The following is a 25,715-nucleotide window of genomic DNA, read 5'->3' on the forward strand; positions in this document are numbered from 1 at the left end:
AGAAAATAACAGAAGTGTCCTATTGGTTTTGTTTGTTGCCTACATGTTCTGTCTATATGGTTAAAGCTATCGCTTCCTAAATTTGTATAATATCTATCAAATGTTATATCAAAGTAGCCTATGACTTATCATATAAACGAGAGCCAAGTCAAACATTCCTTTCATGATTTAACCGGTAAGTAGTCCTATCATTTACCCCGTTATAGCCTCGTGTCTACCAAACTCGGATCTTAAACTCCAAATCAATTCCTTGTTTATTTCCCTCCCCCTTTCGATGTGTCAGACAGAGAGACCTCCTCATTTGGGCTCGAGGTTTTTGCGTTGGCGAATCACAAAGTGTTGGAATCTATTGCCTTTGTCTGACAAGTCATCCATATAAGCAAGGGGTCTGCGGAGAGGAGGGGGTCTGCAGCTTTTAGAAACGCACACACACGGAGAGGGGCTTCAGTCTCAACCCAAAGATTCAGGCAAACGCATCCTGTAGTAGACGAAGGGAAGCCAGACTCCCACAGTGTGTCCATGTCTCTCCTGTCATCTCAGTGCTCATCTAAACGTTCCCGCAACCAGCAAATCAAGGCCGCCCGGATTGAGGAAATATTACAAACGGGACAGGAGCATTTCTAGACATTGTCTATTCGTCGTCATATTCTGAGAATACACCTCATCATCCCAGCTTTCGAAACTACTACTGATATAGGCTGCACTTCACATCACTGAAACAAGCCTCGGCCATGCTGTACACCTGCCAAGCCTCTGTTGTCGGTACGGACTGTTAAAACGAAGGCAACTTTTGGAAGAAGTTGCCCCTCAATCGGCTGAGCTCGGAGGGCAAACCAAGTCCTTTCATCGAATAGCTTTTTTCCTTTTCTTCACATCTTTATCTTTATAACGAAGGCGAGACGGCGACTTCCGTTGATTATCTGTCTTTTCTTTGCTATCCAATGGATATTCACTGCAAAGCAGACCCGTTTTCAGCGATGCACCGTAAGTAACCTATTTGAGTTGCGGATTATGCTGTAGCCTAGGCTACAAGGGAAATTAAGCTTGTGATATGATTTTAACCGTATTACACACAATGCATTGGTTTGAAGGATACGCGGATGTGTGCATTTAAATCAGGCAAATAATGCTGCTCCTAAAACACGATTATCCCGAATCTGCACGTCTAGCCTATCAATCCTATCAACAGAACGGTCTAAATATTCCATCCGTTATGCGTTTTTAGGCCTATACGCACAACTCAAGATACATTAAATAGCACACAAAGGACCACAAAATCCAGTAGCATACACAAGGGCCTGTGTTCTGTTGAATTATGTTTATCTTAAACTTATCAAAGTAGGCTAGGCGACACAGGAGCTGAAGCACGCGCAATTTGATCCTGCAGCTAAGTGGCAGGTGCATGTTAGAAAGGACACTATTACAATGTCACAATACAATATCACAATATTTAGAGTACTGTAGCCTTTGCTTATGTTGGAATGGTGTTTGTTAGTAGGCTACTGACATGCAGAGGCATGTTATCCTTTAGAATCATTTAGCCTATTTTCGTTTAGATATTATTTTGGGCTTTAATTATTCATCCAGTCTTCATTTACTAAATAATATGTAATATGAGTAATCAAAGGTCTTTTAATTATTTACAATTAGGCTACTGTGCAAGGAAAATAAAAGAGCATGTGTAATTTAATAGCTAACCTAAGCCGCGTGCTTGTGTAAAAAATATAGCCTATAGCCCAACAGAGAATTAGGTTAATGGCTACCAACACATCACTAGAACAGATTTTTTTTAAAACGTTATTTATCCTATAGACTAAATAGATAATTTCTATAAGCTACTGTTTGCTAACTGTATGACGTTATAATTCACCTCTCGTGTAGCCTAGATGGCAGTGACTTGATGAGTGTTCCTTGGATCAAAACGTTAAACTTAGGCCCATTATAATTAATAAACATTTCAGGCCATGTTTTGAATTTGAGAGAACTTTGAAAAATGTTCCCCCTTCAAAATTGACATGCGTATAGATTCTGCTACTTGACTAAGCACATCTCAAATCACAAAAACATATTCATAAATATTTTTTTAATCCTTAGATGATTGATAGAGGTAGCATAACCAAACATGACCAAAAGGCGCAAAACAATATTAATGCGTTTCAAATAGTCCCTAGCTAGTTAAAAAGGTATTGGATGTTCTACACCGTTATGTAATGTTATGGTTTTCTCTATGTGCTGTTGTCTCCCATATAGGGCACGGAGGTGTGAACCAGCTAGGCGGGGTGTTTGTGAATGGCAGACCCCTACCTGACGTTGTGAGGCAAAGAATAGTGGAGCTGGCGCACCAAGGAGTCAGGCCCTGTGACATCTCCAGACAACTACGGGTCAGTCACGGCTGCGTCAGCAAAATTCTGGGCAGGTAAGAGCAAAACAAATGATTAGAAACTGCCTCACGCCCATGATCGTCCGAATTCGTGTTACTACAATACAACTGACCTAATAGGCCAATAGGCTGAGACTGGCCATTTAAAGAGACGATAATCAGTTGGCATGTCATAGGATAGGCTACATTATGATATAAAACAAGAGGCATGAGTCGCCATACGCAGAAGGGACGTATATACATTTAAACTAGCATCCCATGAATTAAATAAATTCAGGAATTAAAAGGCCCATCCTGTATTAAATTACACCTGAATTGTATTGGATTCGTGCCAGCACGATATTTGAATGTTTTTAAAATATTTTTCAGCTATCAAAAGGATTTTAAAAGGTAGCTATTTGTTTTATGCACTTGGAATGTTTGTCAAAAGTAGTGATTTATCAACACTTGTAGCATGTCATTGGAAAATAGTTGCATGTTTCCCTAATTTTTGGCACATAAGAAACTTGAAAACCATACTGTGGTCTCTGCAGCGAAAAGATAATATTCGATTAAAGGTGACTAATGGTTGGTCTACACATGTTTTGTTCTCTGAAGGGGGTGAACGCACATCGGTTAAAGACAGTGTGTGACAGATATACAGTAGGGGACTGACAACAACAGAGCCTTTTGAAGAGGTCTGAGAACTAAATAGATCTTTTGGAAAGGCGCGCAGATGTTTTGGGTGCATATCACCACATAGGCCCTGGTAATGTCCACCACAAGCCCAAACTATTCACCAGTGTATTTCACCGATGCGTTTTGGTCAAAAACGTTGCTTATTATTGTTTCAGATACTACGAAACCGGCAGTATAAAACCAGGAGTTATTGGGGGATCCAAACCAAAAGTTGCAACTCCAAAGGTTGTGGATAAAATAGCGGACTACAAGAGGCAGAACCCCACCATGTTCGCGTGGGAGATACGAGACAGACTGTTAGCAGAGGGGGTCTGCGATAATGACAGTGTTCCAAGCGTCTCATCAATTAACAGGTAAGAAACATTTTCTTTAATTGGAAAGCATATAAGGTTATCACCTCGCTCAGAATAATATGCTCCAAGCATTGGGAAATGGATGGTCTAATGGAACTGTCCATTTTGAAGTCAAAATGCTAAATAGTCATAGGCTAAAAGTTCAAATATTCAAACAGCTTATATAGATTGCATATTGAACAGCTTTTAGCACTCAATTTGCACACAGAGGCCTAACCATTTTAGCCAAACACATAGGGCTGTTTGAATGTCTTTCAGTTGAAATGTCATACATTAACTGCTGCACCATATCCTACATCCTAAATTACGGCGTCAACGAGAGCAAAATAGAAATCACCACATGGAACTCATCACCTAGCATAGGCCTACTGGCTCCGGACCGCTGTCTATTACCAGCACACTCGCAGCACAATACAGCGTTTGACCAACTTTTTGTCCATCGAGTGTGGTCTCAGAGGTGCAATTCAATCTTTCAGTCCAAACTCCCTCAACAATCAGCAGTACATCTAGCACTGAGTGAATCTGTCTAGATGAAAACCGATCAATATTCGGTGACTAGATCCCGTGGCACTGGGAGACAGCCTATAAAGCAGAGCAATTTTCAATGATGGTTAAATAGGAAATTTAACCAGAGGAACTGACTTACCATCGCTGGTTTTGTAAAACATGGTAAAAAAATAAATAATAATAAATTAGAAAAGAAAACCAATTTAGAAAACAAAGATTAGAAGCATAATAAAGAAAATCATGGACGTAAAAACGGTTTAAAAAAAAAAAAGGGGGGGGGGATAAAAACAAATGTATTCAACATAATATAGGCTATTTGTACCATTTATTATCACAAATCTGAGTCTTCCATTTATTACTTTTTTTTCCCTACTGAACAAGCAACACATACCTACCATGTCAAAACATGTATCAAGTTATAACAAACTAACCATGGCATGGGATATTGTGACTTAAAATATCACCCTGGAGAGAAGATCCTAAGAATTATTCAGATGAAAATCAAACTGAAATGTTTTCATTATGGTGAGGAGCCCAGGCAAATTACAGTCTTGGTACTGTAAATAGCCAGAAGGCCTATCAACAAGACCATGGTAAACTCTCATACAGGCATCATACATTTATATTTGTAAAAAATCAACATGTAAACATCTTCACTAAGAATACAGTAAGCTCGTGGATCTAGCAGTGAGAGAGGGAGAGAAAGACAGCCCCCTACCCCCCTACCCCCGGCCCCCCTGCCAGAGATCCTGGTGATGAACTTTGGTTAAGAGGCACTGTTCCATAGAGCCACCATCAGCATTACATTTTAATGAGCTGACGGGAGAGCATGGACAGCTTCACACAAGACATCTTTTAAATAGAGAAAGGCTGAAGAAAAATTCATTTCATGGTTCGTGGTTGCTTAAAAAGCCCCATTTAAGCAGGCTCAGACACATGTATGTGATAAATTCAAAATGTACATTAATATCATTAAAAGGCCCTTATAAAGTTTTTCAATTCTAATTAAATCCAAGCTCGCTATTTTGGACTGGAGAACCTTATGTGTCTTTGTTTATGCAGGAAATTAAATTGTGAATACAAAGGATTCTAATTCTATTACCCGAAAGATCTGAGGTACTTTGAATTTATTTGACTGCATTATGCAGAAGATTTCCCTTTGTCAAGCAACCTTTTGCTGATGGGTTGTAAGATTTCAATGATTTTTGCTGCTTATTCTCACTCCACCTTGGCACATACACACACGCACACACACACACAATACACAAACACACACAAAATACACAAGCATACATAAACACACACACACACACACACACACACAGACACACTTAAGTTGGCTTTCATTATAGTACAGTACATGGTTCAGATGTCATTAGTAGATGATCGGTTCCTCTGTATATTGCTAGAAGCTTCAGGAAAAATCTGCATCAACTCTTAAGTATTCACAAGCATGATTAGAAGTCATTTGTTAATTCACATACTGTAATACCATACTCTACAAAGTCTGTTTGTTCTATATGGTCTCCAAAGCATCACCATTTGTGGTTTCAGTTCACAATAGCTAAATAAAGCACAAAATGACAAGTATGCTCTCCTCAGAGCTTGGAATGGGCTCATCTCTCTGAACAAGGCAACACAGAGGAGTCTTTCTGCTCCAGCACCGTTTAGACCAAGAGGAGGACCATTCTGGGGCCACCGCACGCTTTCTGTGGCAGTCTGACTCTGACCTCAGGCCTGTTGACAAAAGAGGATGTTCTAGCTTTAAACACTTTTCTCCTGCATGCATTATTAAATGTTACAGAGATGCCGTTGTCCTCTGTGTCTGGGCCACCGCAAGGAATTACCAACAAGTAACGCTAGCCGCTCGTAGACATAAAAAAGGTCCTCAATGGCGCTCGATACTATTGATTCAGAAGTAAAGCAATTTTAATATTTCTTCAGGGGATATTCGGCTACAGCTAAGTCATTAATTCATTCTACCAAATTGCTTATTCAATATCAAGAACATGGATCCCAAATAAAGTCTTTGAATTTATGTTACACGCCCAAGTCAAGGGGTCGAATAACTGTTATGGAGAGAAGTGGGGAAAAATGGAACCAAACATCGATATGTGGTTTATGGAAAGAATTGTCATTAGGTTGCTTTACCCCAAGGACAGTTTTGACAGGCTTGCATATTTTCCTTTTCACCCTTCTGGCAACTACAGCAGTCCCCACCCAGGCATCTGTATACATATTTATATACCCAAACATTTGGTCTAAAGCCCAAACCCATTGTTGTCTTAAACATAAACACCACTGAGAAAAAGAAGTCCACTTCAATGCCTGTGTTCAGAAATCAACCAGAGCAATAGTGAGGTGTGTGCCATTACAGCATAGTCCTTACTTGACCTTTAATGCTTCTGTTCCAAAATAGGTCACGTGCCATACATGATGAATAGTTTTAAAGTTTACAAATTATTGTGACAGCTCCCTTTTTCCCCAAGTGCCACTCAGATTAAAGGAATGTAATGCTGGCTAAGCTTGTGCAAGGCAATAAGGAACTATTGCTTTCCTGTCACATATAATTTATAGCTTTCTATTTGCATCTGTTTGCCCGTGTGACTAATCCCCAACTTTTTCTCCCCAAGCCCCGATCAATACAACCTCATCCACATTGGCACTTCAGGCTGCCGGCTCTACAGAGATGTTTGATCTGGGAAGCAAAGGGCCAGCACTCCCAGATACCCCTATAAACCCTCCTAGAGTGGGAGGGAGGGAGGGAATGAGAGAGGGAGAGAGAGAAGGAGTGAGAGAGGGGGAGAGCTGATTAGAGTGGGCCAGGTAGAGTCAGTGAAGCTGATCATTGAGGTGAATTGATGTGATTTCATGCTTTGTTTGCGAGATCACTCAGACCAAAGTGCAATGAAGACTTTTTCTCTATATCTCACCTTAAAGGTAGCGTAGGGTTATTACAGGGCTGGTATTTTCATCAGGGGCTCTGCATGGATTCTTACTCCAGAATGTACTCAGCATGCTCTAAACGTGCATCTTAAAGATCTCGCACATGAAAACACAAGTTAATAGGGACCACTCAAGCAATGATCAAATCTGAAGCAAATCGTTCATGGGAAAAGGCCAGTCAAGAGCACCAATGACACCAGGTTTTCTTTACTGCGCAGGATCATCCGAACAAAAGTGCAGCAGCCTTTCCACCCGTCTCCTGATGGAACATCCCTGTCAACGCCAGGCCACACCATAGGTAAGCTAGCAGCTCACTCTTTTAGCTCAGTCACAACAATGTTTCTCTTGTGCTAAAATCATCCGGGCAACATTATTTCACTTGAACTGTTTGTTTTCAGAGCTGGGATGTTAAAATTGTTCTATTATTGATTCTTTGTTTCAGTACCAAGCACGGCGTCCCCGCCTGTAACTAGCGCTTCCAATGACCCCGTGGGGTCCTACTCCATCAACGGCATTCTGGGTATTCCCAGATCTAACGGAGAAAAGAGGAAACGAGATGAAGGTAAGAGAAAAGGATAGTTTGCACAAAAAAAAGAACTGTTAATGTTGTGTTTACAAATGTCTGAACATTTCCATTTAAAATAGCTAACTAATGCGATTTTCAGACTACGTAAAATGTGTATAGCGTAGCAAGTTTTATAATTCTAAGCAACTGCAAAATTTGACACCCGTTTGTCAACGAGGAGAGGAGCTTTTTGATTTGAAGACATGACCTCCGCTGTTGTCTCCGGCAATTAATCTTTGTTGAAGTGATTAAGAGGCCTTAGATAATTACATGTCAAGATGATGTAGCCAGCCACCTAGGTCAGTCAAGAAAGCACTACCATCGTCGAAGACGTTTCGACAAAAGCACCTCCTGTGCTGCCTGGGAAAGGCTAGGTTAGTGTATAGTGGATGCCTGGGGCTATAAAGATTATTGGTTCTGTAAGCAATAGGCTTTCTAATGTCACTACATAAGCATCTGACGTGAATGGCTAAGCAGAAGCATGGTCGACCCAGCTGTGTTAAGAGGTGCATGTGTGCCGCATGGAAGGGACTGGCGGTGGAAAAGGGCAGTTATGTCAAACCGTTATGGAATGAGACCCTTATACTGTAGGTGCGGTGCTTAGGCAGACAGCTAATCAGGGAACAATGGAGGTTTGCATGGCTTCCTCTCTTTGTTCTGCCGTTTGAGGGAAGCACGGGGTGTGTGGGATATTGAGCGGAGGAGATGTTTTATGTGTGCGCGGGGAGGGAGGATGACTAATGACGTGTCAAAGGTAGATTTCCTGGCGACGATATAAAAACCAGCATGACGTAGACATGGCAAATGACATAATCAAGCCGTTGCCTGTAAGAGATGCAATCGCTAAGGCATAATGCAAACGTTTGACATTTTCAAGAGTTCATTTTCAGACATTCTAGACCCTCTTTCGTATTAGCCAGGGTGTAATGTCTAGTCACTGAATGATAGAAGGCACACATTTCTATGCAGATTGCGACTGAAGGGCAAAGAGGTATTAGAGGGCATGGAGAAGAATAAGATTCTGGGAGAGCTAGCTGGTTTTTTTGAGGTCCTCGAGGTGACAGCCCATGTTTCTATGGCTATTCAGTCTCAAATGATCCTCCTGATGTGCTGCCATTCCCGTGATTTAAGTGCCCGACCAGCATTACGATGAAAGGTTGTGTGTGTGTGTGTACTGTATGTGTGTGTGCATGTGTGTGGTGGGGGGTTCTGTGGTTCTTATATACTCCCTCACCAGACCACCAGTCAGCTGGTACCCACCTGGAACCACAGGGAAGGGATACTTCATCTTCCCAAAAGATAAACCCCGGGCCCTGGCCCCCACACACCTCATCAGAGAAGCGCTTCAACAACAATGTCTCGCCGGCAGCCAGGTTTTGTAAAAATAGTACACTGCATCTGATGTTACTCTGCTGTAGCACAGTGCTCTGGCTGCCCAACTATATTCCATCTAGTTAAACCTAGCGCTATAACCACTCATCGTATTGGATTTATGCCTAAATGCATTCCTTAAATCAATATGTGCGATTTGCGATATGTCTTAGCCTACTATCGTTTCATGATCATATTCTCTGTCTTTTTTTTAAATACACATGTAAAGATATTCATCTCCAAATCAGGAATGACTATTTGACCCAATGTCAATGTTTCAAAAGGCTCAGAATTCTTTACATTTATTTGGCCTCAGTTTTACCTGAGTTAGTCTGGGAGGCTATAAATACAACAAGGATACACGTCTCCATATCAACACAGCCTGACAATACCTGAGCCTCATTTAGCTTGGTAAGCCTCATTATGATGATGGCACAACAGTCACTATCAAGGGCAGAAAACATAACAGAGAAGCTAAGGTCAGGTAAACCTGCACTGTGTTCAGCACACCAGTTAAATGGATTGACTATGTGGTCTGGAGTATTTGTTTTAGGCCTTGCTGTGTCTCACGGCCAAGGGGGCAGACAGCTCCTAACTTCCAAGTCAGCAGTGCCCTTAAAAAAAGGTCCCCATTACAAGAGGGATGTTGAGATAATGTACTGTGACACGCGTTATGTACACTGGGTCTTGGGAAGAGGAGCTTCAGGGACACAGGTGTCATAAGAGCCATTAATCTGCCATTGTCATGTGTTATTGCAAATTAAAAGTAGCATGTTACACTTGGCAGCTATTGTTTCCGGTGGAGTGGGGAGAGGGGGGAGACCTCTGGAGATTGTGTCTTCGGTGACCATGGCTGTCCGCACTCTTTACAAAGTGACATATATGAGAATTTGCAATTCCGCCGAGAAAAGCTATTACCTCACAAATTAACATCCAAGACCCCCCCAACCCCACAACCCCCCCACTCTCTCAGTTAGACCAGCTCCTGAGAAGACAAATGAAAAGCTCCAGGGTCTAAGATTCTCATCCATCAGTACAGGAATAGGGAATTTAGAACAAGGATTGTGAAATACAAAGATGTTTTAACCAATCATAATGTACTATGTGCTACAAGTTCAATGATTTCCCAAATGAAGGCATCATTTGTACTAGAGGTATGGTATATGTACTGTAAACTAAGGGTATACAATTTAATACTGTCTGTTGCAACAGTACACCATAAGCATAGCCACCAATAGTTATAGTAACAGTTCATAGATAATCTAATACTGAGCTTAATAGAGCAAAAATGATTATATCGCTTAGATTGTTGAGATATGTAATGGGCAGTGGAATGAATGATAAGTCATGAAGTGTGTCCACTCTTTCAAAGACATATCAACTCGCTATTCAATACGACCCACAATTTGCACAATGAAGATTGTAGATGATTCTTAATTTCAACCATTCTAAATGTTTCCTGCTTTGTCTGGCCCTTTCTGCTAGAGTTGTGTGAGAAATATCCCAGCTCACAGCTTTCAAAAGGCAACAATAATAGCCAGTGGCAGCCGGGATGAATGTGATTCTGTGCTTGGGTAACTGTTGAATGAATTATCTCTCAGTGCTGAGTATCATGAGCAGTGGGCTGAGAGAGAGAGCGCACAGATGAAGGATGGGACCAGGCAGGATGTTGTGGATCTTCCATGTTTCAGCATCTGTTTGGGTGAGAGGGGGATCAGATCACAACATCCTGTCAGCCAGGCAAACTCGCACACTGAGCTGCAGTGCCAAATGAGATTAATAAACCTCTTTAACACTCAGGAATATCTAAATGAAGAGCCTAAGTGATGTTTGCAGCCCCTCCCCATGCTATTTATCTCTCACTAGCATTTCAGCTATTTCTCTTCTCAGAGTGGCTAGTTGAGGGGATTTTCCTTGTAGAAGTATTGATTATTCAGAGTAGGAAAGACTACACAGTGCATATTGGCATAGTATAAATGTGATTTGATTTAATTTACATTATCAAAACATTCAATTAGAAAAATGTATCTGAGCTCTTCCAACTTGATTCAAATGAGTTTTAATTTGATTTACTCACCACTTAGATTCAGTGGTGAGTAAATCAAATTAAAACTCCTAAATAAGGGAGGCATATTACAAGGCATATTTAGAAAGAGTTGTGTTTTAGGAATCATGACCATAATAGACACACTGTTCCAACAAGGAGCAAAGTCAGCTCATTGGGTGGAGAGAATGAGAGGGGCTTGTTTGACCTCAAGGTGCCAGTTCACCTCCTTGCGCCTCTAGTCTGAGCTACACAGGTTACATTCCATAAATAAGATATTATACCAGACATAGCTTCTTAATTACAAGTTTGTTATTTTTCTGACCATTAATTTACAATTATTTTCATACCATCTATTTCAAGTGTCTTAGCGGAGCAACGTTTTCTCTCCATAATGTTTACACTCTGTGGTGTGTTTGGAGGGTAGTCAGAGAGCCTGTCTCCCAGCGCAAGATTGCATCGTCTCAGCCTCCTACTAGGGGTCGCGACCTCCGGGTGCCGGACCCGTGGAGAGGAGCCTGCCTTATAGAGCTGGTTATCTGATCTGATAGAGTCAGCTCCCTCGTTACCAGAGTGTTAATACAGAGTGATGTCAAGATGAATACACTCAACTCTGTCACTGATCAATAAACCAGCGTTACAGACGGGGTGAGGGAGGAACACACGAACGAGGCCATCGAGGCGCAGGATTACCACCCACTATTGCATAACGGGCAAAGGTGCAGGAAACGGCCCAAAGCTTGGAGCTTATAGGTCTCATAGCACAACGGTAGTCAGCCTATGTCTATCTGAATTCTCGCGCCGGCTATCTGACGCCAATTTTTGATGGAACACATTAGGGGTGTGTAAAGCAGATTCATGTACCTTCAAGAAATGTAATTGCATGACTATGTCAAGCTTCTAAATGTCATGGCGCCAAAAGACCTCACCACCACCACCTCCACCACCACCTCCTCCTTATATTGGAGACTGCCATTCCATATGTCATGTGTGTGGATTACCAATGTGCTGGGGATAATTGTGAGGAGCCTAAATGGGTCTGTCACCTCATATGGAGTGGGAGCCAGGGTGCAGGTTAACCTGGGATGGGTGGTCTCCTGTGCGTGGGAAGTGTACTCCACTGCTGTGAATGACAAGCGTGGAGGTATTGATCATGTTTGCTACTTGGACCGGTCTGATGGAAAGTAATTAATGTCTCTATTTGCTTCGGTACCAAAGAGAACAATCAAGTTTGCTAAACCGACAAGCAGCAACGATGTGAGAGGCCCCCAGAGAAGCTGTCCAGAACACGTGCCTGCTCAAATATGTGGTCAGACTTCCCTCTTTCTCAACTCAAAATGAGCAGGCTAGCTGGGTATATAGGAAGCTGTGAACTGTATTGCTGTTCCCCGGAGGTTGTCCTGTGCATTGCGTGTCAGATCGTTTGGAGGAAAAGCTGCTCAAATGCTCCTGGGGTGTGAGATGATTGGCGATCTGAATCAGGCTGTTACTGGATGTGTGTGTAGTTATTCAGGATGTGTATTTGTCGCTAGGATCACCTTGCGGTCCAGCACGTGCACAAACACGCACCTTCTGAAAAAAACAACATACACAGTCCCTCACACACACGCCAGTCGCACACACGGACACACACGCACACACGCACGCCAAGTCACTTATATAGCCCTTGATACGTTTTGTTCTTCATGGGAGTCTAGTTCATCCTCTGGTCTCCGCCTTTGAAAAAAGGTCAAGCACCAGAATGGAATGGCAATAAGCGGCTGGAATGGTACTATCAGGGAGACATGATTGATCAATTGAATTCCATGGCAGAGAAAAATGTGGTATTAACTGGAGTATTATACGCACAATGAGTTGAGGCATGATGTTCATTTCAGGTTCATTTCGGCTCCCTCTTGCCACCGGATCGGCCAATCAATAGGGGCCTTGCATATCATATATCAGCCCTCTCCCAGAGAGAGGCGAGAACATAATCTGCCACAAATTTAGAATGACAGATTAGTAAGGGAGCTGAAGCTTGGGATCGGCGGTGGCGGAGGAGGAGGAGGGGGGCGAGGGGGGCGTTGGGAGAACGCACGGACCGGGGCCACCGCGGTCCGTAGGAGGGGGCGGGGGTGCTGGGTGGAGGGGGGGTCGCAGGGTGGTCCGGAGGTCTGTGGAGGGTTTAAAGCGTCGCGCGCAAGTGACAAAGGGAGAAGCTAACGCATCCCTCTCCCAAACAGCAGGGTAATCAGGTCAGGAGTCAGGAGAGATGATTGGACTGGACTCTGCCATTTTATTCAGCCTCTTGTCCGCCCCGCGTTACCAAACGAGGCGCCGCCCGGAGAACGAGAGCAGTGTTAAATTGTGAAAGGAAAATTGTGCTTTTAAATCACAGCTCCTGATTTCCGTGCGCTCTGAAAGAGGGGGGCTGGGCTGGGGCCGGGGGGGCGGCAGAGTGGAGGAGGAAGAGAGGGAGGGGGAGGGGGAGTGGTTAAAAAAGGAAATCCTCTGCCTGGAATGAAAAGCCACTGTAATAGCCGCCGCTTTCATTAGAATACATGATCTCCACCACAACAAGTATATATTTGCACTGAAGATAATCCATCAATTACCACAGGGCTTTCACATCATGATGGCCTGGGTACTGTGGTAAGGGAGGGGCAGGAGTTTCCTGGGTCGAGGCAGGCTGCTGCCCGTCATGCACTGTGTCCACTGGCCTGCCACAACCATTAAGACCCATTTGTCTAACGGCCCTTACCGAATCTGTACTGTGTTTGGATCCATTAGTCCTTCTCCTCCTCTTCCTCCTCTTCCTCCAGCCCCCACTGTAACAGTCATGATCACAGAACCATGGGGTGAACATATGCTGTATGTAGCTGAAAGTGAAAGCCAGCTTCCAGGGGCAGAATCTCGATTGTTGCTCTCTCTTCTTGTAGATGGTTCAGATGGTTCTGGTCCAAACAGTGATTCTCAGGGTAGTGTGGACAGTTTACGGAAGCACCTGAGGGCCGATGCCTTTACCCAGCAGCAGCTGGAAGCTCTGGATCGGGTCTTTGAGCGCCCCTCGTACCCCGACGTCTTCCCCACACCCGAGCACATCAAACCAGAACAGGTCAGTAGCATCACACCACCCATCATCATTGTCCCAATGTTGTGTTATTTCTGAGTTGAGTTATAATTTCATTTATTTTAAGAAATGTAAGCCCTTGCATAAACATTCTGATTTCGTGTTTACTCTTGACCAGACGGCTCCAATGCAGTCTCTATAACACAGCTCTAAAAAAACTAATATGAAAGGGAAGAAAATGCACATCAAATTGTACTGTAGGCCAGTTAAACGACAATTCCACTGCAGCACGGAGGAGAACGCTGTAGGGATCACAAGGAAAACTCCCACATAGTATTGATTTTGTGATGAAAAACACATTCTTTGGATCCCCTATAATTGAGAATAACTGTAAGGCAACATGAAATTAATCAATAACTAGATTTTTCTTTAGTTTTGCTGTGTTATTCAACTATCACCTTTTGCACTGCTTTTCTTAATACTGTGTCATTCCTTGATGAGTAATGATTGAAACTGTCTACAAAGCCGCATTTGTTGTCAAATTGATCATTTAAATGGTTTCATAAAATTGTGAACATAGCAAGACGCATTGATTCATGTTTACAAACCCTGGCATTTGCTACTCATTCCTTGTGATGTTAAAACCACAAACATCAGCACCTATCCATCATCATTTAGTAAATTAAGAGGTATTCTGAGAAAGCCATCCCCAACAAAGCAACAACAACAAGAAACCACATATACTGTATACTGCTTCTTAATAAAAGCTCTCAGCTTATTACAATGGAAAACCTTTATTTACATTTCATTAGACTATTAAACAACAAGAGACTATTAATTTCTCACATGAAACTACAAGTCGGACCCATAAAGAAAAGCAATCGCGTAATTGAGTTCATTTTAATTTCTCTCCAATCGGGGCGAATTACGCAGGTGATAAATCAGTGGGACAGCCCTCACCTCCAGAAGAGGGCCTAATTTGCAGCTAATTACAAAACTGATTTCTACTGGAAGATCAATACCAAAACGAATTGGAAATGACTTGCAATCACAAAGAGCATCAGAGAGAGGATTAAAAAGAAGAGGGGAAAGGAGAGGCAGAAAAAAGAGAGGCTAGTAGGAGAAAAAAGAGAGAGGCCGGGAACAGTCTAGAAAAATCTGTTTTAATTTAATGCAATATTAATCAGAGCACTTTCCCTTTCATGGATCCAGCTCTCCTGCTTTTTTCACCACAGAAAATGTGGCCCTATTAGCCAAAGTCTGGGTTCTGTTGAGGGACATTAAAAACCCATTCTGGAGATGCAAACCTCAATGGATTCACCCCTCCCACACTTCTGCCAGCCATTTGGTCATCCTTTTCAAATCCCTCTCCTCTCTCCTCTTTCTCTGCATGATAAAACGTCTGCTGGGCGTCTGAGGCCGTCAGGAGATGAGGAAAACATCGTCCGTTATGCCAGTGAACAGTTGTAGCAGAACAATCAGAGCTGATCTGTGATAGAGGCAGACAAGAGCGGGGTCACAGGCGTCCCCCGTGGGACAACAGCCCACTGAGCCACTCACACACACACCGGCTTGTGGACAAACACTGTCAACACACAGACTCCGGAAGTCTGATCTCATTAAAAAAAACTGCTAACATCTGTCACAGGAAAAAAATTTAGTCAAACCAAAATACATACTTTTTACAGCACTATATATATATATATATATATATATATATATATATAAAGAAAGAGAATAACAAGCAAGGTTATGGTCTGATACTCATTTGTGCAAGGTAAAATTCAGTGCAAGTTGAGCAAGTAATTCTATTCACTGATAAGACGTAGCGACAAATTTTAAAGGTGGTCTAGATTAAAAATTAAAAGCAGAAAAGGTGAATGGTGTCCCTCCAACAGGGCCACATGGTGTGTCTGTAACAAAGCAGAAGTGCTTTCTCCCTTGACTGGTCATGGGGCAGCAGGGCCGCAGCACAAAGGGGCCAGCTGACGCCTTCGCTTTTCACCCTGCTCAAAACCCCACTACCTCTCAGACAATACCAAAATACATTCATGATATGCTTGAACTGCCACCTTAACCCTGCCGCTTGAACACACGCACACACACACACAGACACAAACACACACCCACAGACACACACACCCACAGACACACACGCACCCATGCATGCACTCATACAAATTCACACACATAGGCATATGTGGAAAAGATTCATGGAGGGAGAGATTTCCATCGTCCCTCCATTGTCTGGCTGTGTAATAATGGGAAGTGATTTCTGGTCTCTCCAGGCTAACGAGTACTCCCTTCCCGCCCTGAACCCTGGCCTGGACGAGGTGAAGCCCTCCAGCGCCAACCCAGAGCTGGGCCCCAGCGTGTCACGGAGCTACCCTGTAGGTAAGATCCAATGCCATACAGTCCGCCATCACGCTGCCAAGCCACAGCTAAGGGGATTACTGTTCACTAACACTGTAACGGGAAACCCCGCCCCCCTCCCACACACACACACACTCACACACACTCACACACAAAAAAACATGTTGTTCAATTACATGGCATATTCCAGTACTGACCCAAAAAACAATAAAACAATTACTCAACAAAAAAAAAGTAAGTGTGCAGATTTTTGAACACCGACTCGATGTGATAAAAGCTGTAGCAGCCGTCATTCATCCCATTTTGCTGAGCAAGCGTGTGATGAAAGGGGGGTGGGGGGGTGGGGTGGGGTGGGCTGTTCTGTCACTGTCTGACAAGGACCTTTGATGTCAGCACATCAGAACTATGATTATGTACTACCGAGCTAAACTGGCGAAGGTCCTCCAAGTCACCGGGAGGGAGTGACTGTTTTGTTTCCCGATGTTGTTTTCATTCTTGTGATTGGTGACTGGAGGGTTCTGTGACACCTCTAGTTTCTGGTGGGCTCTCTCACAGACCGTGAGTAATTTGCCATTGTAAATACAGTACGCCATAGCATTTCAGCTGTCTGTCTGTAAGACTGTGATCATTTTCCTCCGCCCTTCTCTCCCTCTCTCTCTCTCCTGCTCTCTCTCTTTCAGTCCCTCTCTCCCTGTCATAGTTAATGAGTGCCTCGCTAATTGAAATATTTGTTTCACTGTTGCCGCCGTTATTACCAAGAAGAAGGTTAAGTTTACTGAAAGTTTACGACTACTGTCAGGCCCCAAGATTAATATACAGGCTTTTATTAAAATTCACACAATTATGCAGCAGTCATCAAAGGCAATGAGCTCAGTGTGGGGGAGGGCAGAGCGAGGCCTAGCAGCCTGATGAGAGAAGAAAGGCCTCTTTACTCATTCATATGTGGGAGGTAGATTTCCCTGGTAAGTCAGGCCTCGTGAGAAGAAAGGTGTGTGTTTGTCCTCTGTGCCCCGCCCCGTGGTATGAAAGCAGGCCCAGTCAGGCAGGGTCACCGTAGGCAGGTGGCTTTGTTTGCACCTGGGACGTTTTGGGGGCGGCGTGTCTCCACGGAGGGGCCCACTGAGGACTTGCCTCCTTGCTCTTTGGACTAGAAGGACAAACAGGAGAGAGAGAAAGTTTCCGTCCAGGTGCTCTAAAGTGGTTTTATCTCTCGTGACATCATTTAGATGTGTCCATCTCTTTCAGTTTGAATCACTGTAGTGTGTGTGTAAGTCCCCAACCCCATTCCCTCTTCCATGGCAAACATATTCTGAAAACAGAAATGACAGAAATGCTCAACTACCAGGGTCTGACTTATTGTTAAGAAGTATTATTTGGATGAACCTGTGCTTAGTGTTCTGTTGTTGGCTGTGTGGGTAATGTGTTGTATTCAGGTATATGGTAAGCATTATATATGGTAAGCATTCAGGTACATGGTAAGCATTCAGTAATGGCTGAGCATTATAGCTAACTTGCTTGTTTCCAAGCCAAGGAACGCAAGCGGTGAAAAGAGTACTAAATTATCTTCAGCATTTAGGCCCAGATCCAATTTCAAATTAATTGTGCCTTTACAGGGAAAGAACTGGAGATTATGTTCATCCTTAAAATGTTTTCTAACACCAATTAAAATGCCTGCAGTTATCGATCTTGTTGATTTTATGTCCTGGAATTTGCATAATCTATTAAAAATGAATGATTCATGAACTGCTCATTGCCAGTGGAGATCAGGATTCTCTGTGAGCTGAAAGGCTTGAGAGATAGAAATCTTTTGTGTCCGCTGCTTATCCTATTAGGGCTCAAAAGTACCTGCAAAGCAGGCTCCAATAAGAAAGGGATTTAAAGGCATTGTGCACATCATCGAAATTCAGAGGCAAGAAGCCACTTCCATTAAAAACCTTTTTTTTCATCCACTCCTCCACATTAATGGTGCATTACCTGCTAAATAGTCCCTTTTACCCTCAGAAAAACACCAAAGGCTTCCTTGAATATGGGGCTGGGACAATCGCATATTGTGTGGTAATTTCTATTGTTGATATGGGAAGTTATTTCTTTGATGAATTTCCTCAGAGAGGTGAATTTCATTTCAAGTGGCCCTTATTCTACTTCATTTAAAAACTGCTTAAAATTCATATAAGACGAGCGCTGGGGGTGAAATTATGAATAGTGGAAAGTGGAGGTGAACTTTTTTGTGTGTTTTGAGAAATAAATGGGGATATAGATTACCATTATGATATAGTCAATTGTCCAACTTTTCTACAGTACTTTAATGTAGTAGTACTTCCTGCAATCCGCCGGTATAGCCGTGTCTTGATGGTCCTTCTGAGCCCTCCGTGAACACTGAGTCAATCCCCCTTAGCTTTCAAGAGGAGTTTTGCACATAGCTGTGGAGCGGCTGCACACTGAAGGCTCTTCAAGCGTATTCCCCGCTGGGTTTGTTCATGTGAGTCTCCCAGCGCTCTAAGCCCCCGGGTCACTGACAGAGCCCTGACAGGTGCTTCAGGGGCCTCTCCTGGTCCTGATAGGTCTCTAACACTCATTAGAAACAAAAGGAAGAAGATCAGTGGAGAAAATCATCTGATCTTTTCAACTGAGACTCAAGACGGCGAGTGCAGGGAGTGTCGTTGGAGCAGTGGCCGACTAAATAGAAAGCAGCCGAGGACTTGCTGTTGTCCAGTGGGCAGGAAGCAACCATTAGCCGGAGAATATCCCGTTCCTGACGCGAGGCCCGGTGATAAACCACTAACCCGTCTCCCTGCTGGGGAGCCACCAGCACAGGCCCTGGAATTAATGCTTATTTCGTCTTCACAAAAGCAAACTAACCTTTGAGCACACATTTGATAATGAATGACTTTCACCCGACGTTTGGGGAATTAAAGCAATTTGGCTCTCCAAACATTCTTTACTTAGTTGTAATTAATTAGGGCGCAGAGATTTTTGGCTGGTGATAAATTGCTTCATTCTGCGTATAGAAAATAGAGGTCAAATGATTTGGTTGTTGTTGCAGCAAACATGAAGGTGTCCCTGTCATGGTAAATTTAATACTCTTCCTACCCAAAAAAACGTCATTCGCAAATGACTTTGCTGCTGTGCCAAATAAAAGAAGGTCAACTGTGTTTCTAGTCAGTGGTTTGAGAAACTGAGACAGAAGTCAATACTGGGTGGCAAGGTGGACATCATTGTGAAGAGCGCTCTACTGCCTTAGGTCCTCCTCCTGGCTACAGGTGGAGATCCCAGCGGTCTGTGTCTTGTGTCTTTCAGTGATGTCATCAGGGCTTGACGGGTCAGTTTGGTACCGTCTGAACTATCTCCGGGTCGGTCTGCAACAGAACGCCATTATTTTCTGTGCTCGGCGATCTTGAACGCGGCACATGCAGAAGGCCAGTGCTGTGTGGAGCCCCTGCGGTTTGGAAGAGCACAGTGCAGATACAAAGCCTCTGTAAGCACGGTTCAGGTAGCTTGTTATACTGTAGGTCCATGGTGGTGGTGTCCAGCAGCTATGGTCACCTATGTACGGGGAACAACTCAACGGCCGAGTCGGGTAATTAATGCCTTACTAAAAACAAATCATTGCATTCCAGTGTGGCTTGCACGACCACTAAGACTTTACAACTTTAAACAGCTGAACGTTTCCACCACCCCTCAAAGTCCCTGCTTTATTCTCCACTCCCCGAATGAAGACAGAAATCAACAGGTCCTCATCGTTGTGACAAAGTGAAAAATCGTTGAATTTATTTGTGTGCGGAGTGAAAACGGGGCCAGGGGAAAAGAGCTTGATTTGCTGGCGTTCAATCCGAGAGGGCTGTCAGTGAGAGCGGCCGCTATAGAGGAGCCCTTATTTTAATGAGGAGTCTCAACACACATCTCTGTTGTAAAACAACAATGGCTTGGAGGCAGCTAATGAGGCAATCATGGCGTGCTCAGAGCTCTCCCAACCGGCCCCTCGCTGAAAGAAGACTTTGAAGGGGACATGAAGCCACAGTCACAGAGCAGTCAGCGATGATCGCCCGTTGTAACTAAAAATATACAGGCCTAACTCCACCAGTGACGTTAAGGAACTGTCACTAATTATTACAGTGTTGCAAAAGCAAATGTGTTGCGTCAAATCATTCAAACAAACTCTGCAGTTATATGACTACAATTTGAAAATAAGAAACCTTACGTTTTGGCTAAACCTTGCTTTGGAATCAATCATAATCAGTCAATAAGGCTTTCAGTGTTAACAACTGAGTTATATCCTTAAAGGGGCCCAGTCACGCTGGTTTCAGTTGATATTATTTGGATTAAATGCTTAAGTTCTGTATATAGACCTTTTTAAAATCACTGTCAGTCTACACTGAGGCATACACACAGAATTTAAGCATTTAATCCAAATAATAAAACAAATAAGTGCCCCTTTAAGTGTGTGGTCCGTTCACCCTATCATGACGACTCAAGGAGGCTAGCTAAGCCCTTGAGATGTGACAACAACCAAAAACATCAGCTCCTGAGACCTTCATGAAAACAGGACCCTTCAGCTATTGTGCTCTGCTTAGTCCCGCACACAATGTACTCTCTGTGTGTCTCACTCTCTCTGCTGCATGTGCTGTTGTCCTTGTATACTGGTCACTTGCCCCCTACCTCACACACATACACACACACACACACACACACATACGCATGCACACACACACACACACACACTCACACACACACACACATACCCTCCACTTCCTGGTCGGACTTCCCAGCCAGTCCCACTGCTCCCTGTGACTTATGTGACTGGCTTCTAGCTGACTAATTCGTATTACAGACGAATGGTTCAGCATGATCTCACTCCTCTTCTTAAAGGCGTTAGCACCAGAACGCTGTCGTCTAGTAAGCACTAGGGGGGGGTTTCTCCTTCTGTAGACCAGTAAAGCCAATTCATTTGTTTATCCACCGCGTATACAAATATCCGCCATCATCACCACGAGTTATCAACACCACTATTCTCCCTCTTCTCTCCTGTGTGTCAGAGTGTGCGTACAGTGCGTGTGTGTGTGTGCTGTACGAGTGCACATGCCGTACTACGCGCGCCCGTATCATTCTCTCATCTTATGCCTGTATGTATCTCTCCTCCATCTGGCAGAAGCCCTCATCCATCCATCCTCAGTCTGTGTAAAGCAGGAGCCGTATGAGGCCTCCCAGGCTCCGTTCACCCCCTCCTCCCTGGCAGGCCTGGGCCTGGGCCTGCTGGAGCTCCAGCCCTGCCACCACGCCCTCTCACTAGAGGCCCCTTCATACGGGGGCCCCCAAGGGCCCCACTACGGCCCGTACGCAAGCCAGCCTATACTAGCAGGTACACAACCCCAGAGGTGGCATGCCTACTTTTCAAACTAATTTGATTATTCATGATATAATACTTGTTTTGTAAACAATGCAAGGCGACAAGCGAATCCCCCGTTTATGCTGAAAAAAGCCAAAATAACAACAACAAGCGTCTCAAGAACCATAAAATTGATTTTTAAACTGTTTGGACGGCACTGGTGTGGATGATTGGAGAAGTGAAGCTAAACGTTGAAGACTCCTAAACTATCCCTTTAACACCCCCCAGACTCAGGCAGTTACATTACCACAACATTCCTTTCATGATTCATCTCACAAACGGTGAAAAGGCAATCACAGGGCATTAGAGCTATTCCTCTCACACTAGCTAGCCCACTTCTCACATCAGCTTAACCGAAAGTAACTGAAAACGTGGCATTATGCTCCGCCGGCCTTCATAATGCTGTGCTCTGTGGTATTATGGGCCATTATGGCCACTGGTTCGCTCATTAATGCTCGGTCGGGAGCTACTTGGCCCTTTGAGTCGTAGTGGCCCTGGCCGCTAACAATAATGTAGCAGGGGCCTCTTCCCCCGCTGGCCTCGGCCAGACTGGGGTTACGTGCGGCGGATAAAACGGGCCGGTGGCGGGGGAGAACACCCAGCCGTCACTCCCAATTACGGAGTTGAATACGGATCGCCTCCGCTCGGCCCCGAGTGACACTCCGTGGAAGGACCGGTACGGACGGGATCTACAGGCCGGCCCGGCTCGGGGAGGAGGAGGAGGGGGGGGGGGGTTCTGAACCACAGCGCAGCAAAGCGTGCTATGTTTAGACAAGTCTGAATGCCGTTAATGAAGAGACTTCTTCTTCTTCACATCCTGCTGGGCTTTGATTTGGTCTCTCCCCCCGAGGCCATTTGTGTCTCTCTGCTTTCTCTGTTAGTGCTTGGGGACGCCAAGTGACACTTTTTCGGTGTCGAAAGTATAACACCCGGAGTCGTTAGCCAGGGTTTCTGTTCACTGGTTTTGTGATATCGAAGCCAGATCATGAGGGTGCTGGGATAAGTGTTGATTGTTCAGTCTCTGATTGTTCAGCGCACGGCTGGAGCTCTCATTCAAAACAAGAGGGTAGGATGAGGTGTGTCTCACTGACTTTGGTGTGAGGCAGACATGACACTTGTTGGCAGAAGTCTGATTTATCAAAGGGGTGTGATTAACGTTTCAGTGCACTGGCTTTCCTCTTGCATTTCTATATAGTAATTTACCTACAGTATATATTCATTTTGTGTTTCTTTTGTCTCTCCAGGTCGAGATATGGCCAACACAACCCTACCTGGGTATCCCCCACATGTGCCCCCTACAGGCCAGGGCAGTTACCCCACCTCGACGCTCGCTGGAATGGTTCCTGGTGAGTGGCAAGCCTTTACGATTCATATCCATTCCCACTAATGCTCCATTCTAAGGGGACTGTTCTTCTCAAATCCTTCACTGTTAGTCAAACAAAACGGCTCCATGTTGTTATATACACTGTAGACAGCGTGAAATCAGGAGGCGCTGGGCTGTGCTGTGCAGGAGTAATGTGGTGTCAGATCAGATGATACAGGCATGGAACGTAGAAAGACGGGAGTCCCAAAGACGAGACTATTATAGACCATGCCACACACCAAGCCATAGGCCTGGATCCGCCCGGCTCAGTAAGTGATCAGAGACAGCCAGGGGGGGAGGACAGGTCCTCTCAGCGCCCATTTCTCCTCAGCTCATTATCTCCTGGTCTGGGGCGTCCTCAGCAGTCGTCGATAAACGGCGCCGGCCCGCGCTGGTCTCTCCGGCCGCAGCGCTCCGGAGCACATCCCGTTCCCCCTCTACTTAACCTGCAGTTCGGGTTCACAGCAAACAGTTAGGGGTCACGAGGCAGAGGCATGGGAGCCCGGTAAATATTTAAATCGGTGTCTCTCTGAGGAGGCAGGGTTAGTGTTTCACCAGCAGTCCCCAGGTTGACGTATGGCAGCTCAAAGAGGGAAAAAAATGAATGGAAGTCGATGGACCAAATACGCTTTTGATCACTACTTGCGAATTTTTTAAGCTACAGACTCAGTTCAAAGCTTGAACTACTTAGGATGGACCATATTAATAGTGTTCACCTTTCTACCACATATACTTTTAATGCTATGGGGTTTTGAAATTCAACTCAATGGGTGTCTATGGAATATTGCCACTTATTTCTTCTTAAATAAATTATTTAAGTTATCATCATTTCAACATTATTCTTGTTGCTATGACTTGCAAATTAATGGAGATCTATGGACAAAATACAACAGACATGATCACTACATGCTCATTTTTTTATGCTACAGGGGATTGGGGTGTTATTATAAAGGTGTTAGTGTAAAAGCATACACACAGAGTGTTTTAAGTACAGGGTTGCCAACACAGTGCTTTATATTTATTTAGATACCGTTCATACTTTTTAAATCTGTGTTTGATATACTTGCATTAATGTATTTAGTACTATTCAAGCTAGCTACAGTAAGCCACATATGCTTGATTTCAGAATACACACACATTTCCTTCGGAAAATGTACCTCTTCTAATTAAAGTGCTTTTTCTTTGAGGTGATTAGCCCATACAGAGAGGAATACCAGTCCAGCTCACAGCTGTGTTAGCAAATGATTAAACCATTACAGGATGTACAAACAACTTGGGCCCTGCATCCACTCAATGTTTTGCCAACCAATACTACTGCAATGCACTTTTTCTTGTGGGACTTTGTTTCAGAACAAAATAGCTGTTGTCAGAGCGAAAGAACAGTATTTTTATACTGACGCTGCACCACTTTTTCTATGTAGGGAAGCCAAGCCACACAGTGGAGTGGTTTTAGTGGTATAATTATTTGACAGCTCATTTGGATTTGTTCGTAGTGGGTTTCAAATATGGTAATCCAACCTGTTTTTATTTCATATTTGTTCTATTTTTCACTAATAGTGAGACTGGAGAGAAAGGGGAGGGAGGGGTCCTCTTAATCCTGTGGCTGTAGGTTATGTCCTCCGACCACAGATTTAGTGACAGGCCCCAAACACTGTTAAACCAGAAGCCATTCCTCACCAGCTTCATATAAATCCTAGCCTTTATTGTCTCGTAAAAGAAAGAAACGTGTTGGACCAACAGCATTGCTCACCAACATGGTCTTAGTTACTTCCCAAGCTGTGAAACTCTGTGGAACAAAACGGTGGACCTGGGGGGTTCAAACCTGTACAACAGCGTGAAGGTGGCGTCTGTTCATAACTCATCGTCAGCAATTAAAAGGATGCCTCCAACTACTTTAATATGACTAGCTATACATTATAATTATTTGAAAAAAGCTGTATTTTTTGAAGACGAGTAATTGGGATGTGGTATGCTGTAGGATTCATATAATTGCAGGACACTAAAGAATGCTGATTATGTTTTATTTTCAGGGAGCGAGTTTTCGGGGAACCCCTACAGTCATCCACAGTATACAACCTACAACGACGCCTGGCGATTCAGCAACCCAGCATTACTAAGTGAGTACCATATCACCAGACAGGTAGAACACAATATTCGTATTATATCATATTTTAACAAGCCTTTTCAATGTGTTAACATGATAGCAGTATTACATGCCTTGGATAAAATTTGTCCACACAAAACTTTCACTGGAAATAGCTTACTGGTACATGTCTATTGTTGTTTCAAACGGTGCCTTCTTCTGTTAACTTCCAGGCTCCCCTTATTATTATAGTGCTGCATCCAGAGGCTCCGCCCCTCCCACTGCTGCCACTGCATATGACCGTCACTAGTTACCATGGAAACCAAATCAACCTGCAGGACCATGGCCTCAGCCTCCACGTTGGCCCAGTGTGAATGGCATGCTGGACCGGACAGAGGGCAGCTCCACACACACCACACATACAATGAAGAGCTAATTATTGGACAGTTCCTTACTTCTCAAATTTGGACTCTCAGTCAAACTCCAATTCTTCAGTCTGAAAGGCTATACATTACCAGAGACTTTGAACGATTATACAGTACACATTATACAGAGGTGCTGTCAAAAGAAAACAATGACCAGGAACTCACTTTTTCCCTTTAGTGATGCTCCCATCTCGT

General features: G+C 43.9%; 1 protein-coding gene across 4 annotated transcripts; it reads left to right on the forward strand.

Annotated features, from left to right (window-relative positions):
• Positions 1 to 935: 935 nt before the first annotated feature.
• Positions 936 to 25,469, forward strand: pax2b (paired box 2b; the record flags this gene model as incomplete). 4 transcript variants are annotated; one of them, XM_084455929.1, is made up of 10 exons in its annotated part: positions 936 to 984; positions 2,251 to 2,416; positions 3,214 to 3,411; positions 7,083 to 7,162; positions 7,307 to 7,426; positions 13,763 to 13,938; positions 16,182 to 16,287; positions 22,894 to 22,995; positions 25,043 to 25,129; positions 25,329 to 25,405. In XM_084455929.1, 10 exons carry the CDS (start codon positions 942 to 944, stop codon positions 25,403 to 25,405), a joined length of 1,155 nt encoding a protein of 384 aa, XP_084312055.1. The 4 variants fall into 4 exon arrangements, with proteins under 4 accessions (XP_084312055.1, XP_084312052.1, XP_084312054.1 ...); XM_084455926.1 differs by having other exon boundaries at positions 942 to 984; positions 13,703 to 13,938; positions 25,348 to 25,469; XM_084455928.1 differs by having other exon boundaries at positions 942 to 984; positions 25,348 to 25,469.
• Between the last annotated feature and the right edge of the window lie 246 nt (positions 25,470 to 25,715).

The sequence above is a fragment of the Borostomias antarcticus genome (genome assembly GCF_949987555.1).
Source record: "Borostomias antarcticus genome assembly, chromosome: 22".
Classification (NCBI taxonomy): Eukaryota; Metazoa; Chordata; class Actinopteri; order Stomiiformes; family Stomiidae; genus Borostomias; species Borostomias antarcticus.